Source organism: Hyperolius riggenbachi, chromosome 6 (assembly GCF_040937935.1).
Source record: "Hyperolius riggenbachi isolate aHypRig1 chromosome 6, aHypRig1.pri, whole genome shotgun sequence".
Lineage (NCBI taxonomy): Eukaryota > Metazoa > Chordata > Amphibia > Anura > Hyperoliidae > Hyperolius > Hyperolius riggenbachi.
In genome coordinates, this window is record NC_090651.1 from 60,932,624 (window position 1) to 60,955,753 (window position 23,130).

At 44.8% G+C, this 23,130-nt stretch overlaps 1 protein-coding gene across 5 annotated transcripts in view; it reads right to left on the reverse strand.

Annotated features, from left to right (window-relative positions):
- Positions 1–23,130, reverse strand: part of FGGY (FGGY carbohydrate kinase domain containing) — a 339,037-nt gene that overhangs the window by 312,112 nt on the left and 3,795 nt on the right. For 3 of the 5 annotated variants that reach the window (XM_068239391.1, XM_068239395.1, XM_068239393.1), the window contains exon 2: positions 2,465–2,670. In XM_068239391.1, coding sequence (XP_068095492.1) covers positions 2,465–2,670 — 206 coding nt within the window. Of the gene's footprint in view, positions 1–2,464; positions 2,671–9,023; positions 9,168–15,179; positions 15,197–23,130 lie in introns of those variants that run through there. The other 2 variants (XM_068239396.1, XM_068239394.1) reach the window with 2 other exon arrangements.

A 23,130-nucleotide genomic window follows, 5' to 3' on the forward strand; every position in this document is an offset into this window, starting at 1 on the left:
ACAAGTCTGCACTTGTCTGTTAAATAGCAGATTTTGAATCCTTATAAATCAATAATAATAATAATAATACTGATAATAGCAATCCACTACTTGGCCAAATTTAGGAGGACGTCCTTTCTAATTAACGGGTTTGACTTTTTCAGCTACACCCAACAATTACGTTCAGATGAATGAAATCAAGTGTACAGCCATCCAATCTTGCAAGACAAATATTTGCACAACTGGAGTAGAATGTGTCATAGAAGTCCACCTTTCCAAGCAGTCAGTTCATCACGTTGCTGCACTGCTAGATTTCTACCAGCAGCCTGCTAGTTCTGTTATTGTGATGTGACAAGGCCTGGGGCTGACAACAGCTCAGCCATGAAGCTGTGGACCACACAAGCTTACAGAGCAGGAGTGCTTTACGTGGTGTGGAAAAGATTGTCCTCTACTGAGGCACTCTCTAGCAGGTTCAAAAGCAGAGCTGGAACAAGGTCCTCCAGCACCCAAGACTGAGACACCAAAGTGCCCCTCCATCCCCCCCACCCCAGCTGTCACACACTGATTGCTATTAGAATAAGAAGCGTCCCAGGGCCACCAACCTCCCCAACACCTTAGTCTCTAGTTATCTGGCTTGCAGACACTGCCATGTATCCCCTTTTCTTATTTCTCTCTGCTTCAAACACAATAGGGGAATGATAGCTGAGTGAGTTGTGCGCCCTTCCTACACTGCGCCCTGAGACTGGAGCCTCCAGCGCTTGTGCAAGTAACAATGTGCATTGTGCACATAGCGCAGCTCACTTTATGTACCCAATCTTGTCACTTAACTGTCCTTCAGAGGGGCTCACAATCTAATCCCTGCCATAGTCATATGCATGCATTGTGTGTAGTGTATGTACTGTAGTCTAGGGCCAATTTTAGGGGGAAACCAACTTATCTGTATGTTTTTGGAATGTGGGAGGAAACCGGAGTGCCCAGATGAAACCCACGTAGACAAGGGGAGAACATACAAACTCCTTGCAAATGTTTACCTGCTGGGATTTGAACTAGGGACCCAGCGTTGCAAGGCGAGAGCGCTAACCACTACGCTACCGTGCCACCCCATTAACACAAGTACCATCTACTGTTATCTTCATGAATTTAGTTTCCATGCTTCACACAAGGATCATGATTATCAGCCTTTGTCTGCGGTGACGTAAAGCAGAAGTCCCCAACCACTGAGCCATGTATCAGTGTCAGGCCCTGGGCATTGTTAGAATGCTATGCAGAGTAGGCAGTGAAGCATTCAAATACTTGTGGCACATTCTTTGTGTCAGGTGGTCTCATTGGAAGTCTGCATTAGTGGTGCTCCTATGAACAGCCAGCATATGATGTTAGTGTTGCATGTTGGGAAACAGTGATGCAACTCAGGAGAAAGAAGGACAGAATGGGAGCAAATCCTCACAGCCTTGCTCCAAGTGTTATAGAAAGCAAGAGTAATGGAGGCTAATATAGTAGCGAAGCAGGGACCAAGTGTGCACTGGCGTAACTGCTAATCATTGTGTTCCTCCCCCCCCAACAAAACTTTGAAAGGGCCCCCCAATATTCATGCCCCTTCCCTTGCCTAAATACTATTAAAAAGGATATATGTAGCAAAAAACTGAAGAACATTCCTCTCCAGCTCCTGCCTTGTGCGGTTCCTGTGTCTGAAAATTGGATGAGTGGTTATACCTGGCTTGATGTTGTCCAGATGTTTATTAAGAACATGTGTTAACTATACAGATTTGTCTCTATTTGTGGAGGCCTGATGAAGGGTCCATCCCGAAACAAGTCGACGTTGTCGCCTCAATTTGCACAACTGCACTAATCTTGATGTTAACAACTGATGCATTTTTGCCATTCTCTGCTATGGAAAATGTTCCCTGACGGATACTTTTTATAAATATTTTTGCACAAGTGTTGTCTTCAATAAAAATCTTTTGTATTTTTGCATATAAACTCTACAAGTTTCTTCAGTTTTTTGCTACATATATCCTTTTTATTAGTATAAAGTCTATGTAGGTGTTGTGGCACACCTGAGAGGATATTATCATCATTTCTTTTGTTTCCCTGTTTACGGAATATGATCCTTCCCTTGCCTACCCCTGGTGACCCTCTTAGTCTGGGGGCCCATATTGCAAGGTTCCTAAAACAAGTGTGGCCATCACAATCTTCACATATATAACAAGTGTAGCCACTAAGACACCCGATCTGAAGGATGGACCCATTTATCGGAGGGAGTAAAGTAATAGTTGGGGCCCCCTTACAGCTCTGGGCACCCCTTGTGGATGCTGGGGCTGCTCCCTTATAGTTACACCCCTGCAACTGTGGATATGTGGTTCCTGTTTCTACATACTGTACTTTTGGTTAAACATTAAACAAAACAAAAAAGACAGAGAAAGAAAGGAGACTTGTGTTAGGATTACTCGATCACCCTGTGGACATTCATACCCATAGCTATAAATACCTGAACTACAGCGCAGCAAGCCTTCCAGATGTTGTTCGATGACTGCTCATAGTGGTCAGGACGAGGTTCCCAAATTTCCAGAGGCTCTTCTGCCTGGTCAACCACGGTCCCGGCCTGGTTCACCAAAGCCGCACGCACGCTGGCTGTTCCCACATCGATTCCAACGTAGAAAGACGACTCTGCCGTTTCCCCATGCTGCATTCTGACTGAGAAAAAAATTAGGAGAGGACTTGTCTATGAAATGGCCTTACAGTTTTAATGGATATTTGGTCATAATTACAGTATATCAGTGAATAAAATGTTGGATATGGAAAGTATGTACGTTAATCCCTTTACAGTTTGAATGGCATGGAGAATGTTTGTAAAGATGAGGAAACTCAGACAGATTGCCAATGTCAATCGGGCACGCGCCCCCACACACCGCCCCCACACACACATGCACAATACACACACACACACACACACACACAATATACACACACACAATATACACACACACACACACACACACACACACACACACACCCAATATACACACACACAATATACACACACACACACAATATACACACACACACACACACAATATACACACACACACACACACACACACCCAATATACACACACACACAATATACACACACACACAATATACACACACACACACAATATACACACACACACACACAATATACACACACACACACACACACACAATATACACAAACACACTGTAATGAATAGTAAATTATCAGCTGCGGTGGATAACAGTACCACTGCAGCTGCTTCTGGTACCCTGCCTGCCAGTCTCCCTGTGCCTCGGGCATCTAGCACGCCGAGGACGGGTGTGGGTGGTCACCGCTTGTCGGCTGCGGGGGATGGTGGGGCCACCGCGGGCATTGCTGGGTCCCTGCCTGCCAGGTTTTCCGCGTCTCAGGCGTCTAGTACACCGGGGACGCGTGTCCCTACTGTTCTTAGGGGCACATTAGCGCATGCGCGCGCTCGCCGTCAGGACCTTTATGCCAGGAGGAGGCGTGTCAGCTGACCAGCTGGTCGGCTGACGTCAGGGAGCACGTTAGCCTCTCCTGATTGGCTGAGACTGATGGGCGTGTTTGGAGGGTCTCCTCCGCTTCTTAAGCCTCTCGGCTTCACTTGCAATTTGTCTGCTGTCGTGAATACTTTGTGTTAGCGCTCAGACCTTAGTCAGTTCCCTAGTGTGTTAGAACCGGCAGGAGCTGGGAATTCACACTGAGCTTATGATCTGTTTGATAGCTTAGTTTGTACTAATTGTGTATTATCTGTGTATGACTCTGGCTAGCTCTGACCAACCTTACTCTTAGTGATTCTGTACTTTAGCCTATCTGATCCTGTTGCCAACTAAGCCTGTTTAACTGTCTCCTGATTCTGTACCTTTGCCCATCTGATCTAACTGCTAAACTCTGCCTGGATACCGTTCTGCTTTTGCCTGTCGATTCTGTACTGTAATCTGTCTGTCTGTTGCCAAACCGTTCTGTCTGACCACTCTACTCTCACCAGGGAGCCCTTGTCTCTGGTGAGAGGTGCTGTACTACAGTGCCCACCAGCACCTCTGGTGAGGTATTGCCAAAACTGTTAATACATACTGTTGCACCAATCACTACACGCAGTGCAATAAAATAGTGCTACTTACTTGTACACTTAGCATCTGTTTCGTATATCTGTATTATTGCTGATTCTGCAGATCACCATATAATCAGGTATATATCTGCATTATAGGTGATACTGCAGATCACCTGATAATCAGAACTCTGATCTTGCTAGCACCAATCGTTACACACACACACACACACACACACACACACACAATATACACACACCCGCATGCACACACACACACGCCCGCATGCACGCACACACACACACACCCGCATGCATGCACGCACACACACACACACACACATGCACACACACAAACACACACACACACACACCCGCATGCACGCACACACACACACCCGCATGCACGCACACACACACACACACCCCCGCATGCACGCACACACACACACACACACACACACACACCCGCATGCATGCACACACACACACACACACACGCATGCACGCACACACACACACCCGCATGCACGCACACACACACACACGCATGCACGCACACACACACACCCGCATGCACACACACACACCCGCATGCACGCACACACACACACACACACCCGCATGCACACACACACACCCGCGCACACACACACACGCATGCACTCACACACACACGCACACACACACACCCGCATGCAGCGCACACACACACACACACACACATACAATACACCCCCCCAACCCCCACCTCTAATTAGTCAATGCATGGGCTTCACATGACCTCTGAGGGTGTCCATTGGTATCTGACACCAATGATTCTAGCAGGTTCTTTTTAACCTGTACGTTGCAGGATGAGGTCTCCATAGATACGTCTTCTTTCCCCTGAACATCCCAAACCTAGCCATCCAAATGATGGCTAGGTTTGGGATGTTTGGAATGGTTTGTCACGTGTTTATTCAAAACACGTGACAAACCATTCCACAACTGTGGAATGGTTTGTCACGTGCTTTGAATAAGAAGGACATGGTACTTTAGAGTGTGCGGACCTTCTAGAATTTTTTGTGGATTCATCAGAAAGGTCACCATCCTCCATTGCTCCATGGTCCAGTTCTGATGTCCACAGCCCCATTGTAAGCTCTTGTAAATTCAGCACTTAGTGCTAGCGTAGCTCTTCTCAGTGGTGTAGCTAAGGAGCTACTATGGACCCCAGTGCAAGTTTTACATTGTTCCTCTCAAGCACTCTATCCATAATTGATTTAGAGCACCAAAACCTGCCTAGGACCGACACAGAGAGATGTAAATAGGGAAGTGGCATGGTTTGGTAAAGATTACCACTAATGAAGAAACATAGAGGTGTATGCAATAAACTGCTTTATGCAGATTTACGTGCGTAAAGTCTTACCGCAGGAGGAGTAGAGCATAATGAACAGTATCTAACATACTGCAGGAGTAGCAGGAGGAGGTGGCAGCACTTCACAAGGCAGGCTGCATCTGCATGACCAACTGCATGGATGTGCAGAGCCTAAATATAGGCAGTTTACACAACTTGCATTCAAAAGAGATGCAACAAAATGGAGAATGGTGGCTTCCAAGAACAGTTTGTGTGCAGTGTGTTCCGCCCTAGACTCTTCCACCGCATTAAGGTATCCTCATGGAAGAAACCCTAACCACTAACTAACAAAAAACAGTGTGAACCTGGGGGCAGCTGGCCATAAAATGGTTTACAAATTTTGGGGGGACAGATAGAAATTGGCAGTGCTCCTAATCAGGCTGCCCCTCTGTTGGTATGAATTTCAGGTACAGCCTGATTAGGATCACTGTCAAAGCTGCGTTCCAAAGCCAGGTCGGTGCAAGCGCAGTATGTCCACAGGGGTAAACTGACATGGACATACTACGCTCCCATGTGCAGTACAGAGGCGCTCAAACCTATTGCTTGACCAACTGAGTTGTGCTCCCATTTTTGCCTGAGGAAGCGGGGTCACGCCCGCGAAATGCATTGCATTTGTGGAGTTGAATAAATTATTTGTCAATTCTGTTTTATCGAGACTCGAGTGAGTTTTCTTTTTTGTTAGAGGGAGGTAAGTCCACCCTAACATCCCCCTCTGCTTTTAAGCGGTTTTTAAAACGTTTTACTCTACTCTGGCGCCTCTGTATACTGAGTTTTTGCTGATCTTCTAGTCCACCCTGGGTGGAGGGGTGCATCCCCATCTACTAGCTACAGAGAGCGACTTCTTAACCTGAGTGGGGTCAGGCCCTAATGCTCCCCACCTGCATTTAAAGTGGTTGCCTATGGATAACCCGTGTTTGTGAGTATATACACATAAAATTGTATTGAACTCTTCATTTTACCTGACAATACTGCACCATATTGGGCTCTCGATTCTCTTCTTGTTTTTAAGCACACCCATGTGCAGTACGTCCGCTATGGCACCTGGTGACTGTGTGCGCCGGCTACATACACACTATGCCTGTGCCGACCCCACCGACCAGGGCTTTTGAGAGACGCCGGGCCACGGGAGATGTGGTAAGCCTATGCACCCCCCCTCCCCCCCAACACACACAGGGCATCAATTTCCGATTCTATTAAGGACTAAGGTATAATTTAAAGGACTTCCGAGGCCAAAAAGAAGAAAATGACACTATACCTTTTTAATATCTGAATCCACGGAGGACGTCCAGCGCGTCCTCCGCACCGTACCGCCGTCATTGCAGCCCTTTTCGTTCCCCCATGGCTCGGCCCGACCCCACTGAACGGGTCGCATGTATTCCACAAGTAAGATGGCCGCCGCCTTGAGCCGCGGCTGCGCAGTACGCTTTGCCGCGAGTGCGACTGCGCAGCCTTTAGCCCGCCTCCCGTACCCAGTACGCGGCGGGAGGCGGGCTAAAGGCTGCGCAGTCACACTCACGGCAAAGCGTACTGCGCAGCCGCGGCTCAAGGCGGCGGCCATCTTACTTGTGGAATACATGCGACGCGTTCAGTGGGGTCGGGCCGAGCCACGGGGGAACGAAAAGGGCTGCAATGACGGCGATACGGTGCGGAGGACGCGCTGGACGTCCTCCGTGGATTCAGATATTAAAAAGGTATAGTGTCATTTTCTTCTTTTTGGCCTCGGAAGTCCTTTAAGCACCTAATTCTGCTTAACGCAGTTTATTGCATACAACTAATATAGAGGTAACCAATACCAGCATATCACCAATGAAGACCTAATACATTGGTTGAAGGAGGGCACCTGGTGAGCCCATCTGGTCAATTGGAAATGTGTTGTCACCCTCACTGATTGTAAAGCCATGCAGCATAATAACAGGTAACACGAGTGTTAATTATATTTAAGTTGCAGCTGTTTATACAGATGTTTGGAGGAAGCTTATCTGTTAGTAACATTAGTGAGGAGCATCTTTAGGAGAAACAAACCTGGGAGTAAAACGTTTAATTCATTTATCAAGCAGAGCATGCATTTGAGATTTGGCCCACGTACAACGTCTGCTTCCATTTCTTTCCTCATCGGATATGGGGCAATGAAAGCAATTTATTTAAAAAAAAAACACAGAAAGGAAAATCAATTTGGAAATGTACTGTTCTTTTTCGTCGGCGTTTGATTGAAAGCCAGGAGGGGAAGAGGCCATTCGTCGACTCCACAACCAGCCCCGCTGACCTCCATTCCCAGAGACTCTCCGTATAATGAATTTTAATTAAGATGGGCCTGTCAGCCTCGGCAAAAGAAAAAACTTAAACTCTTAAAACCTTCCATCGGAATAAACGGCGAGGGGAGATAAATCGTTTTTCTGGCTTGGCACTCTTGCGCATGCTAAGTGCATCCTGGGCCACAAAGGTTGTTTAAAGGACAGCGGCGGAGGAACATGATCTCGTCTGCATGCAAAACAGCGTCTGACACCGGGGAGAGACGGTCAATAAGATCGCTTATCTGTCCCAATCGTTATTGTTTTATCTCTCTCATCTGCCCTTGCAATATTTTATAGACTGCTGTTAAGAACCTCGATATCTGGGGCCACCTGACTGTCCACTGGTTCTTCCAACAGGACACGCTATCTTTGATTTTTTTTTTTTATGTACAAGCACATAACATTATCTTGATGGAAAGCTCAATGATGCCTGAAAGTGTAACTGCGATCATAAAATTCCTCCCTTGAACAAAGCTAGTACATTGCATGATTGTTGTTGCTTCTGAAACTGGATGTGACGTTGCTGCACCTTCCAGCGTATGCACACAGAGGAACATTCATTTCCGGACACATGTCGCATTCCGGCTCTCAAACTGCTGCCCTGCCTGCTCCACTATGAGGGCTCGTTTCCACTATCGCGAATCCGCATGCGTTCAATGCATGCGGATTCGCACATGGTATACAAGTGGATGGGCCTGTTTCCACTGTTGCGTTGGTTATGTGCGTTTTTTGAGCGGTGAAAAAACGCACAAAAGAGCCAACGAATTCGCCTGAGAGTGGAATGCATGCAAATCGCATGCAATGTATTTAATAGGGAAATCGCATGCATTTTTTTTGCGTTTTTTTACGCGATTATGCGTGCGATTCCGCATGGGAACCAATGTAAATTAACACAGGCAGTGACATGGTTAAAAACGCATATAGCCTAACCTATGTGAAATCGCATGCGTAATCGCGTAAAATAACGCGTAAAAAAACGCACCTGCATGCGATTTCATCAGCGGTGGAATCCAGGCGATTCCGCACCGCAATAGTGGAAACGAGCCCTTATCCAGTTGAAAAGAGATGGCCAATGAGACAAAAAAAAAAAAACTATGACTTGCACAGTGGATTTTGATTGGCCCAGTTCCATATGGCATATAGTCTGTATTAAAGAGGCACTATGGCGAAAAAAATTTAACATTTAAAATATGTGCAAACATAGACAAATAAGAAGTATGTTTTTTCCAGAGTAAAATGAGCCATAAATTACTTTTCTCCTATGTTGCGGTCACTTACAGTAGTAGGTAGTAGAAATCTGACAGAAGCGACAGGTTTTGGACTACTAGACCATCTCTTCATAGGGGATTCTAAGCAAAGCTTTTATTCTTTATAAAGATATTACCTAAAAAGCATTTAAATAATGATGCTGGCCTACTTCCCTGCTCCCTACACAGTTTTTTGGCAGTTGGATAGAGCAACTGCCATTCACTAAGTGCTTTTGAAAATAAATAAATCCCTGAGAATCCCCCCATGAAGAGATGGATTAGTCCAAAACCTGTTGCTTCTGTCAGATTTCTTTTTTTTTAACAATAAAATTCTGTCAGATTTCTACTACCTACTGTAAGTGACAGCAACATAGGAGATAAGTAATTTCTGGCTCATTTTACTCTGGAAAAAATGTACTTCTTATTTGTTTATGTTTGCACATATTTTAAATTTTACAATTTTTTGCCATAGTGCCCCTTTAACTTTGCAAGCATGCCAGCATTACTACCATCTCGACTGCTGAATGTGCCAAAAAGCATGTTTAGACTATTCAGTGAGTAATGACATCTATCAGTTTAATGCTCTCCTAGGACATTTTGCCACTCCACCCTCATTTATCGGTATCAGAGACGGTATCAGGAGAGCGGGGCCACTTCTACCTACTTTGGTGGTCCAGTTCCTAGACCTCTGTCTGTCAATACCCAATCACAAAATTGATCTAAATAATTAGCGCCCCTTATCTGTTAATCTCAATTCTCCTAGGTGCCAGAGCTGTTTAAGAAAAAAATGTTATACATACCTGGGGCTTCCTCCAGCTCCATAAGCCTGGATCGCTCCACGCCGCCGTTCTCCGCTTCCTCTATCCGCCGGTACCGGTTCCCGTACTTTCAGCCAGTCAGGCCAGTCGACGTAAGCGTAGTGCGTCACTACCGGCGGACGCGGCCAATTTTCCGCATCACAGGGGCTCCTTCCATATACTTACGCATGCGCCTCTATACTACGCAGGCGCATGCGTAAGGATATGGAGGGAGCCCCTGTTCATGCGGAAAATTGGCCGCGTCCGCCGGTAGTGACGGGACCTGGTACCGGCGATAGAGGCAGCGGAGGACGGCGGCGTGGGAGCGATCCAGGCTTATGGGGCTGGAGGAAGCCCCAGGTATGTATAAAAGCTTTTCCTTTTTTCCAATATAGGTCGTCTCTGGTTCCCTTTAAAGTGTACCACAGGTGACATGTGATAAACATCTGCAAGTACAGTACATATTAATAACCAGGCTGTTTTTGTTGTTTTATTTTGCTGCCTGAAAGAGTTAATTTTCAGGCATGCAAGTGACAGCTTCTCTCTTGTCGGTACCTTTTCGGGAATATAGTATTCCTCACTGATAAGCAAATTACAGCCATAAAAGTTTTCCTGGCAGAATACAACTTCTGAGGGCAGGGAGAGATAGAAAAAGGTCATTAGTTCATGAATTTTAACTATGGGACACTTATTATGCTTCCACTGAGCAGAGACAATAAAACATTCAATCCAAGTTGTAAATGTTTAAATATAAAATAAAATCATGGGATATCCATAAAAAAGTCATTTTTAGGAGCAGGAGGATAAATACAATTGTTTATCTCCTCAGTTTATTTTTACCTTGGGTTCACTTTAACAATAAAAAGCTTTTTAAGCCATAAGCCAGCAAGAAAATAAAAATAATTTCGACAGTCGTTTTTCAACTACTTTGTGGTAGCAATTGCAGAGTGATAAAAATGTATTTTAAAAAGAAGAGAAAAAATATCTAGTAGGAGAAAACTTATGCTGGGAATACACAAATGCGTTTTTGCGGTCGATTTGCCGTTCAATCGTGTTTCGATTCGTTTTTCCGCTCGATTTCCCACTCGATTCTCTTATCTTTTTTTTTTCACTTTCCATTCACTTCTAGCCGAAATTGAGCGGTAAAACTATCGAAACTGAGATCGGACAGGTCGGAAATTATCTATCGAACCATCTGTCTGCCTGAAAAACGCAAGGTGTATTCCCAGCATTAGGGGGAAAAGTGAATTCAATATGGGCCCCTATCTGTCTTCATAATGAAATCTTTATGGTATGTGTGACTAGGGGTGTGGTTAGGGGTGTGGCTTAAGTGTCCCTCTTTCTCATCTCTACTAATTATTTATTTCTCCTTAGCCATATTCCCTACAGATTGGTTAAATTGCCTTGCACAGGGAGCAACAGGGGTGCGGCAATTTGACCATTAGCACAACCCACCCACCTTCATTAATTTTCTTGAGTATGATCTCTTGCCCCCATTGGAATTAACTTTTCTCCTGAGTGTTTTCCTTTGGTAAGGAGGCTTTTTGATGCATTTCAGCCCCCTTACACACTCCTAGGAATTCTGGTCCACCATGAGCTTGCTGGGTAATCTGTAACTCTGGGTGTTTCCTACCTCATAGAGCCATATTAATCCATGCCATGCACTGATGAGGATCAACCAGTCTGAAACAGTCTGCATGCATGTTGGCTTAGTTTGGCTATGTACAATGAACAAGCTGACACATCATTGCATTCCAGGGATTCTGGGGGTGTTTTTAGCTATCAGGGACAACAAAGGGATGATTTGCGTATTCAGCAGTGATGCATTGTGGGGCACCTCAGAGTTCACTCCAACCTGAAGTATCGTTAATACTTCTGTTTTGAAAAGGCACATTTCTGTTTTGCTTGCATAGCATTTTAGTAAGAGGTCTTTTAGGTTCTTTTCACCCCTACACACTGCAAGGAGTTCTGACCCACCATAGGCTGTGCTGTGCAATCTGTAGAAAATGGTATAACTCACATTATATACACCATGTATACATTGCTGGTATAATCATGATTATTTGCTCACCCGTTAGCTCAATAAAACTTCTCTCGCCATGTACAGTATATGGACTTTTTAAAACAGACCTGTGCATGAGATTTAAAATGGGAAAACTGAAGATGAAAGAGGAACATGCTAGCAACAGACAGTGTAATTTGCCTTCTTAGAACAGACGGTATTTACGATAATTCTGCAACTATGGATACCCACAATGCATCATTACCGCATATGCAAATTATTACTTGCTGGCTTCAGCTAGCAACAGAGCGAACAACATCGCTCCTATCCATAGTAATTGTAACAGCAGGGCATCCAGGTAGCTTGCCGCTAGCATACCTCTCAACTTTTTGAGATGAGAAAGAGGGACACTTAAGCCACTCCCTTGCCACACCCCTGGCAACGCCCCCGTCACACCCATAGTCACGCATATCATAAAGATTTCATAGCAAGAATATGTTGTTTTATAATTCAAACCACACTGGTCCTCTCTATCCTGGTGCATTTTCCTTCATATTAACATTTAAAAAATAGTAATATATTAATTTAACCATTTCAGCCCGCGGGGATTTTTCCCCTTATGCATCAGAGCAATTTTCACCTCCCATTCATAAACTAATAACTTTATCACTACTTATCACAATTTATTGATCTATATCTGTTTTTTTCCGCCATTAATTAGGCTTTCTTTGGGTGGTACATTTTGCTAAGAATGATTTTGTTATAAATGCATTTTAACAGGATTAATAAGAAAAAATTTGAAAAAATTCATTATTTCTCAGTTTTGGTCCATTATAGCTTTAAAATAATCCACGCTACCATAATTAAAACCTATGTATTTTATTTGCCTGTTTGTCTCGGTTATGACACCATTTAAATTTTGTCCCTATCACAATGTATGGCGCCAATATTTTATTTGGAAATAAAGGTGCATTGTTTCCGTTTTGCGTCCATCACTATTTACAAGCTTATAATTTAAAAAATGTTCGTAGTATACCCCCTTCGAATGCATATTTAAAAAGTTCAGACCCTAAGGGCCGTTCACACCTGAGCGGGAATCGCGCGATTTCCGCTCACGGCAAACCGCTAGCGGTTCTGCAAGAACCGCTACACGATTTGCGATCGTGATTAGCGTGCATAACACGCTAATCGCGATCGCTCCAAAACCGCTGCAGTGTCCGGTAATCGCCGGCGTTCTGCGATTTTAAGTGTGAACGGGCCCTTAGGTAACTATTTATGTTTTTTTTATTTTTTTTTATTGTAATTTTTTTATTTTCCATTAAAAATTGTATTTGGGTAATATTTTGGTGTGGGAAATAAACAGTTAATTTTTAATGTTGTTATATGTGTAAATTGTAATGTTAAAAATATGTAGATATACTTTACTATTTGGCCACAAGATGGCCACCTTCATTTTTTATTTACCTCCTTGTGCTTCTCGCTAAGCCGAAGTACAAGGGGGATGCGGAAATTTTTCCGGGCAGGAAAACTGAAGCCTCTTGTAAGAGCACTTCAGTTTTTCTGCGGGGGAGACAGATCGGTGATCGGGAACCATGTTCCTGTTCACTGATCCCAGGGCTACCGGGGGACACCACGGGGGCGCGCCCGCGAACGTGCGCGGGAGCGCACCGAAGCGCGGCACCGGAGCAGAGCAGCCTCCCGGACGTGAGCTTCACGTCCAGGCGGCAGAAATAGTTAAAGAGGAACTGTCGCGAAAATCTTAAAATGTAAAACGCATACAAATAAGAAGTAAGTTTCTTCCTGAGTAAAAGGAGCCATAAATTAAGAGGTAGAAATCTGACATTACTGACAGGTTTTGGGCTAGTCCATCTCTCCATAGGGTATTCTCAGCATGGCCTTTATTCCTTATAAAGACACTCCCTGAAAAAGATTTATAGAAAGATGCTGGCCAGCCTCCCTGCTCACCGTACACCTTTTTGGCAGTTGGGCTGAGCAACTGCCATTCACTAAGTGCATTTTGAAGATAAAGAAATCCCTGTGAACTGGTAAAGAAACACCAAGCCGACACGTTTTGGACTAGCCCATCTCCTCATGGGGTCATGAGGAGATGGGCTAGTCCAAAACCTGTCGGTTCTGTCAGATTTCTACTTCCTACAGTAAGTGACAGCAACATAGGAGAAAAGTAATATATGGCTCATTTTACTCTGGAAGAAACAAACTTCTTAATTGTATAAGTTTACATATATTTTACATTTTAAGATTTTCGCGACAGAGGTCCTTTAAGGCTGCTTTCACAGTGGGACGTTACAGGCGCACGTTAGAGCAGCCTGTAACGCAGCCCAACTCACAGCAATGAAAAATCAATGGGCTGTTCACAGTGCTCACGTTACGTTGGAGTATAACGCTGCACGTTCAATGAAAGTGCAGCATGCTGTTTCGATAGTATGCGTCAAAAAGTACGCATCACAGACGCATCAAGAGACGCATAACGCGGCTCTATATAACGTCCAACTTCAATACTAACATGCGTTGCGTTAGGGGCACGTTATGCGACCTTAACGTCGCATGAAACGAAAGTGTGAAAGAGCCCTAAAGGATGGGAATAAAGTTTCGAGTCAATCAAATAAATTTTTTTGTAGAGAAATATATATATTTACATAGAAAGAGGGACAAAGTCCTGAAAGAGGGACAAATGAGGAGGAAAGAGGGCCAGAGGGACAAGGCTCCCAAAGAGGCACTGTCCCTCCAAAAGAGGGACAGTTGGGAGCTATGCGCTAGCGATCGCTCCCTAGTTTCCTGTGTGTCATAGCCTTAACTGTACTATTTTGCAGATTAACAAAAATGAACCAATTTTCCAAATCAGGCTATACAAAATGTACGGTAAATATAAGCATAGTACAGATTTGTCAGACACCATGACCCAACCTTTTTGATTCAAGGTAAGATGGGTCTAACATATGATTATCATAAAATACGTTTGATACTTGCTTTGCAGTCTGCAAAATCTCTCCAAAAATACCAACCATATTCATTAAGGTTAATATCAAACTTACAAACTGATTGATGCTATTACTAAATTAACTGACTACAAAGATTTGGCCTTGCTATGAGAACACAGGTACAGTACATGCTGACCGTTCTGCTAAATACAGATCATTGCACAAAATACAGATCATTGTGCCTGTAAATCTGATGACACAAACACAAAAAGTCTTCTAAGTAGGGAAACTTATGTTTAAGAAAAGCTTAGCTTGAAGTAGAACTCTGTTCTAGATGATAATTTTCACATAGATGGTGTCAAATGCCTTCTACTGGCCAGACAGCTTAAAGTGAACCTCCGGACTAAAAATCTACTCAGCAGAACTGAAAAGGCTTGGTGTTTCTTTACCAGTTTCACAGCATCAGAACTTTCTTTTTTAGCTAAGCTCCACCCATCAAAGAAAACTGCCGGGCGTTTTTTCCCTGATGCTGTGCAAAGCATGATGGGATTTCCTATGTTGTTATTCACGTTGCCTAGCAACTGGGAGGGGTGATCAGCACACAGGACAGTTGAAACTGTGTCTCATGCTCCCTGTCACATCCTTTCAACCAAAAAGATGGCTCCCCTCATGAAATCAAACATTTCCCTGTTCTTTTAAAACAGGGTGGGTAAGAGATTATACTACCTACTGTATCTATTTTAATTAACATAACTAATGTAACTTAATGACAGTAAGTTTGTTTAGGCTGGAGTTCCTCTTTAAGTCCACAGATCATCCAATCTTGTGGATGCAATCGATTTGCCGGAGCAGCTGGAATTGAGCAAACAGATAGGCAGGGGGAAACGTGTGAAAACACCAACAATTTACTACGCACAATTTTAAAGTGAAACCGAGGTGAGAGTTATATGGAGGCTTCCTTTTAAAGAGTTTTATGGATTTCTTGCTTTTAAAAAATATCAGTTGCCTGGCAGCCCTGCTGATCCTCTGCCTCTAATACTTTTAGCCATAGACCCTGAACAAGAATGCAGCAGGTCAGGTGTTTCTGACATTATTGTCAGATCTAACAAGATTTGCATGCATGCTTGTTTCTGGTGTTATTCAGACACCACTGCAGCCAAGTAGATCAGCAGGACAGCCAGGCAACTGGTATTGTTTGAAAGGAAACAAATATGGCAGCATCCATATCACTCTCACATCAGGTTCACTTTAAGGTCAGCGTAATATGTTGGCGCTTTATAAATACAATAAATAAATAGATAAGATAAATTAGGGCAGAAAGGCTGCCACCACCTCTTTTATTTGGGAAAGAGGAACCCACTATCTAATCTGAGCTAAGAAAGAAAAGGGTTAAAACAACCTAATCTTATTAAAACAATACGGTTTCTCTGGGTAGCGTCTCTCAAGAGAGGCAAGTTCATCTGTGGTCTCGCTTCAGACCTCATAGATAGCAGGGGCATGTGTGCCCCTGCTATAACGCTGCTATCCTGCGGCTTAACGGGGGTCCCTGATCCCCCAAATCTCCTCCGTACAGCCGGGGAGCGCTTCCTGGTTGGGGCAGGGCTAACCGCCGCAGCCCTGCCCCACGTGCGTCTGTCAGCGCATATCTCCGCCTCTCCTCTGCCCCTCTCAGTCTTCCTTCACTGAGAGGGGCGGGGGAGAGGCGGCGATGCGCCGCTGATAGACGCGACTGGAGGCAGGGCTGCAGCCGTTAGCCCTGCCTCCAGGAAGCAATAAATCTGCGACCAAAAGACGACCAAGGTTTGCGGGGGTGGGTTTGGGGGTGAAGGGACCCCCGTTTAGCGGCGCGATAGAGGCGGTTTAGCAGGGGCACACGTGCCCCTGCTAACTATGAGCTCTGAAGCGAGATTTATTCTCGCTTCAGAGTCTCTTTAACACAGAAAAATAGCCATAAAAATGACATTTTATCATTTATTAATGGGAAACTACAGTTGCTCACGTGAAGCTTAATTATCACAAATACCTTCTGTTTTAAGAAGGCAAAATGATATTCGATGTTGCTTTTTGGGCTTTTGGGTCTCTTTTAGGAATCAGCTGATAGGGTTTAATCAGCTGACAGATTTGTAAGGTTCTGATTTGCTGGTCATGATCATGTGTTAAACCAGGAAGCCAGCACAGCAAATTAGAAACTTACAAATCAGCTGATCAAACTGATCACATGATTCTCCATTAGGTAGGGCTATCCCTGGTGGTTCTGGGGCACCTTGATCTAGCTGGGTATTCTGTTTCTCTGTTGTGTGTCTTTAAGGCCCCCGTAAAATAGTCTATTGTTCTGTAAGCCAAAACAAGGCAATAAAATGTATTATTAGTAGTCAGGGTGACTGTTGCACAAAGTGGGGGTGAGTGGCTTCCAGCAGTGGGCATCATAGCTTCTATGTCAAGAACACGTCATTACCTTAATAGATAATAAAATGACTCAGTGTCCTTCTTTGGTGTCCGCTAAATGTTCGCTGACCCTTCTAATTACCATGCCTTGATGGTTTATTGTGAGAGAATGAAGACAGACTATAATGTAGTGAGCTACAAAGAACTGGGACAATATACCTTGGGGGGCACAAACAATCAAGTGGCACTTACAGGGCTACTAAAACAGGTCTCAGCTTTTCAGTATCCCCTCCACGTAGTGTGTCACTATTTGTATAGGACCCCCTGCAATGCTTCCGCCACGTTTTAGTGATCTAAAGGTGGGTACACACGGGGGACCGTTATAGCTGTTGCTAGCACACAGGAGATGTGTACGCAACAGCTCGGCGACAGCTCCACCTGAGCGACAGCTGTCTACACGACAGGCAGAGACGCGGCGGAAGCTGTCCCCGGGTCGGCCCCCCGCCGGAAGCTCCGTTCTAGCTGTGGGTAGCTGTCGCTAGTCCGCACATACACACGCAGTACGCGTGGTGCGCTGTTGCCGGCGATTGGCCAAGTTAATCGCCTGGCGACAGCTCTTAGTAGCGACAGTTTGTGGCGCGCGCCTCATACACACGGAGGACCTGTCGCCGCAACATGCGCGTGCCATGTGTTTGTGGCGACAGTTGTGCCCCATGTGTATGAGCCTTAAGTCTGTAACCCCTCAGTCAGTGGATCTGAGGGAGCAGCACTGACTGTTGGCAGAGACCTGGAGGAATGCCTTGTGACTGATAGAGATTGGAAACCATGTGAGATTGCTTGCAGATAGGCTGCATGCCTCACACTACTAAAGCACATGTATGAGGACTATTGCCCTGCAGGGATAGGGACTTGTCCTCTCAGAAGGGCTCACTACTGTACAGATGCATTGCTAGCTTAGAGGCTAGCAACACATTTTGTTGCTATGGAGGGGTGCAGATGGACAATGCGCAGTGCATGATGAAGCCGGTCATAAAAGGAGGAGAAATGTGACCTCAGCCAGGTCTCAGGTGAGATGATGTGGCAGTCCGGATCTCTCACCGATGCATTGGGGAGGGCCAAAGAATGCTGTACACAAGCTATTCTTGACAGAGGTGGTCCCAATAGGTAAATAAGTGACAGGCTTCTAGCATGTGTAGATCCTTTCAGCTAAAGCGATAGAGGATGTAAATGTTGCGCCATCATTGGGGCCCACTAGGGGCCCTCTTTCACCTGCTGTATTAGCTCTTGATTGGTGCCAAGTGGATAATGATCACCTCTATGCAGTTGTGATGTGTAGAGTGTTTGATGGGCCCCATGTAAAACTGAAGCCTATAGCACTTTATTAGACCACTGTAGCTAGCCTTTGGTACCACCATCTTGCAGCTGTAAAAAAAAGCATTGTTTTAGAATGGAATGTTGCAAACTAAATAACAAGCAGTGGCTTAGTAATAGGGGATGCTATAGTTGTGACTACATCTGGGCCCCTGGACCAAAGGAGCCCATTCGCTGATTGCCCCTACTCTACCCCCCACCCCCGGGAGATTGGTGACAAAACATTATCGCCAATTATTTCAGGGCCACGCACCTCCTCTTCCATCAGCGTGGCCACGTCTGCACATGCGCAGCAAGCCTGAGCCACTCTTGCACAAGCGGCTCAGTGCTATTGCACATGGCCACGCTCGTAACAGGAGAGGAGCACGGCCCGATGTTTAGGGGGCCACGCAGAGTAAAGGGGGACATTGGAGAACAGAAGGAAGCCTCAACAGAATCCTGAGGCCTCCCTCTCTTTAGGTAAACATCTCTTTTTGAACCCGAGCTTCGGCTTGGGTTCCCTTTAACACATCCTGAGGCTGTGAATTACACCCAGCGAGGAGGGTCACTTGGCCTCGGCATCCTCCCCGTTTCTCTACTTCTGAAGTTCCAGGTATTTCCGCTCCTCAATGATACAAAGAATCCCTTGAAAGAGGTTGAGTCAAGAGGCGTAAATTCAAGACAAATATTGGAGGTCATTTTAAGAAACAGTCTCAGTCAATATTAAATATGTAAATGTCTATAGAGGCAGCGGGCCAACTGACAGCAAACATGCGGAGGAAGAGGTGTGACCGGAGCTCTCAGAGCTTCAATAAAGAGTCTGGAATACAATATTTTACTCCAGATATCAAAGACTTCTTCCATGGGCCTGTATATTCCAATAAACCCCGCTGTCTGGTGTGCAGAGTTATAAATTTGACACAATATTCCACAGACCCACAACAAACACAAGTCAGGTCAGTCATTACACAGTATATATATATATATATATATATATATATATATATATATATATATATATATCCCGCATGCGCCGTACTGTCACGCCGGCCGCCGTGATGACGCGAGGCGGCCGGCGTGGTGATGACTGACGTCAGCTTTCAGGAAGCGGAGCCCGACACTTGGGCCCAGTGTCGCCGGGAGCCGACAGGGAGCCATTTCTGACCAGGCCCTGGGAGAAGAGCCAGATGGACGTCGAGGGACCTCCCGACCTACGGTGGGCTGGAGAAAGGCCCAGGTTAGTTCAGATTTTGATTTTAATTAGAGCTCGGAGTCCCTTTATGCAATTATAAGGAGTGCAATAAAAGTTGTAAAAAAAGAAATTAGGCTGGCAAAGATTGAAGCTGAAAATCAAATCTCTAGGGATATCAAATCTAACCCAAAGAAGTGTTACAAGTATATCAACTCTAAAAAAAGAAAGGTTGACTATATTGGACTCCTAAAGGATGAGGGTGGGAACTCAATGGTGGATGACCAAGGTAAGGCAAAGTTATTAAATGCTTTCTTTGCTTCTGTGTTCACAAGGGAAACATCACTGTTGCAAATTACAAATGCAGAAGAGTCTCAATCTTCCAATTGTAATATTAAATACTTAACGCAGAAAGAAGTGAAGGTAAGACTATATAAATTAAAATTAGACAAGGCACCTGGCCCAGATGGCATGCATCCTCGGGTCCTAAGGGAATTAAGTTCAGTTATAGACAAACCCCTTTATCTTATCTTTTGTGACTCTCTTTCAACTAGCAGAGTCCCAGTGGATTGGCGTACAGCCCACATTTTCCCATTATTTAAGAAGGGCAAAAAATCAGATCCAGGAATTTATAGACCTGTAAGCTTAACATCAGTTGTATGCAAACTATTTAAAGGGTTACTGTAACGATCGGTGTCAGCACACAGAGAGAATCTGATTATTGGTGATCTGCAGTATCACCAAGGATACAGATATATACCTGATTATTGATGATCTGCAGAATCACCGATAATCCAAGTATAACTAAGTTCTGGAAACCTATAGAGTGTGAGTGTTTGGTGCAACAGTAATGACTTTGAGTTGGACCACCCGAGGAGCATGTGGTCTTTGGCAGTATGGGCGATACCGCCCTCGGGGAAGTGCAAAAACCTTCCAGCAGCCTGAGACCTCCAAAGAGGTGGAGCCCCAGGCTGAAAGTAGGAAGGACCTGTGAGTGAGTGACACCTGAAAGGTGGATGTCACTAGCAGGTCTGGAGACTATCTCTAATGGAGAGAGATAGCTCTCAAGGTCGGGCAAGCCGAGTCGGCAACACACGGACAGACAAGGTACAGAGACAGAAGGCTGATTCGGTATCCAAAGGCAGGCAGGTTTGGCAACAGATAATCAGATATGCGTAGGTACTGAATCAGAAAGCAGAGGGATAGTCAGAAATGCAATAGGTCATAACAGATATCAAAACAATCCCTAGTCTTGGGTGTGAGGTCTGTGGTCTCAACACCCTGGAACTAGTCTGGAGTATAATATGATGGAACACAGTATCCCTAGTCTTGGGTGTGAGGTCCGTGGTCTTGACACCCTGGAACTAGTCTGGAGTATAACGTCTGGAGTATAACACAAAGATAATACAGAGTCCCTAATCTTGAATGTGAGATCCGTGGTCTCGACACCCTGGAACTAGTCTGAAGTATAACAGAATGATAACACAGAGTCCCTAATCTTGGGTGTGAGGTTCGTGGTCTCGACACCCTGGAACTAGTCTGAAGTATAACACAATGATAACAGAAGTAATCTGGCTCAGTGTGAATTCCCAGGTCCTCCTGGTTCTAACACACTGTAGGATCTGACTAAGGTCAGAGTGCTTCCACGTAAGTGTTCGCAACGGCAGACAACCTGAGACTGACCAGCAGTAACTATATATAGAGCGGCGCTCTCTGGCGCCACCCATCAGTGATCAACCAATAGTTACTAGCTCTGAGGTCAGCTGACCAACCTGGTCAGCTGATCCCTCCTTGGTTGTCATAAAGGTTCTGCCTCTCAGCGCGCGCGCGCGTATTCCTCAATCTGTGTGAACTAACAGACCCAGTCACACCAGACGCACGCTGCTGCGTGCAAACGGCTTTTCCGTGTTCTGTTACAGTTACTAAGAGATACTATACATGACTTCATAGTAGAAAATAATCTTATTTCTCAGCATCAGCATGGGTTTACTAAAGACAGGTCCTGTTTGACTAACATGCTCAGCTTTTATGAGGTAATGAACGCTAATGTGGATATTGGGAATGCTGTAGAAGTGATATACTTGGACTTTGCTAAGGCCTTCGACACTGTTCCCCACAAAAGTCTGGTGCAAAAGTTGAGGATGCAAGGACTGGGGAAGAGTCTGTGTGCATGGATAGGGAACTGGTTAATGGACAGAAAACAAAGAGTTGTGGTCAATGGATCATACTCAAAATGGGTGACTGTTAGCAGTGGGGTCCAACAGGGGTCTGCACTGGGTCCAGTGTTCTTCAATTTATTTATTAATGACCTAGTAGATGCAGTAGAAAGCAATGTTGCTATTTTGCAGATGATACAAAATTGTGCAGAATCATCAATTCTCAGGAAGATAGTGATATATTGCAACAGGATCTGGATAGGATGGCTATATGGGCACATAAATGGCAGATGAAATTCAATGTTGAAAAATGTAAAGTCATGCATTTTGGTCGTACCAATGGACTAGCACCATATAAAATAAATGGGATACAGTTGGGGACATCAAACTTGGAGAAGGACTTAGGAGTACTCATCGACAACAAGTTAAATAATCATATTCAATGCCAAGCCGCTGCAGCTAAAGCTAATAAAATTTTGGAATGCATTAAAAGGGAAATAAAAACTTGAGATGCTGGCATAATATTGCCCCTGTTTAACTCTCTAGTAAGGCCACATCTGGAATATGGAATTCAGTTCTGGGCACCACATTACAGGAACGATATTGCAGTTTTAGTGCAGGTGCAGAGATGAGCAACAAAATTGATACGTGGGATGGAAGGTCTCGCTTACCAAGAAAGGTTAGATAAACTGGGTTTATTTAGTCTAGAGAAAAGACGCCTTAGAGGGGATCTAATTAACATGTATAAATACATCAGAGGGCAATATAAAAGCTTGGCGGATGAGCTTTTTGTCCCTATGCCTTCTCAAAGGACTAGAGGACATGATCTGCGCATGGAGGAAAATGTTTTGGCCATTTATTTAGATAAGGGTTCTTTACAGTAAGAGTGATTAACCACTTTACCCCCGCGCGTACGTATTTCTCCGCCCCTTTTTCCATCCTTTAAAAACCAGGGACGGAGAAACACGTACTTTCCGCGTTCCCGACGCTGCCCGCGCTCCCGCTCGTAAACACGCCGCCCGCCGCTAGTAAAACCGCCGCCGCCCGCTCGCCCAGAGATCAATGAACGGGAAAATCCATTCCCGTTCGTTGATCTAAGCCCCGCAATGATCAGCTGCTCTCCTATGGGCAGCGCGATCATTGTGAGAAAAAACTCACGTGTCCAGCCTCCTTATTCTTCCTCCAAGCTTCCGGAAGGAAGCTTGGAGGTCGCATTAAAACAAAAAGTTACTGTGGCCATCTTGTGGCCAAATAGTAAACTACACCCTACACATTTTTCACATACAAATAAATGACTTTTACACATAAAATTAACTCATT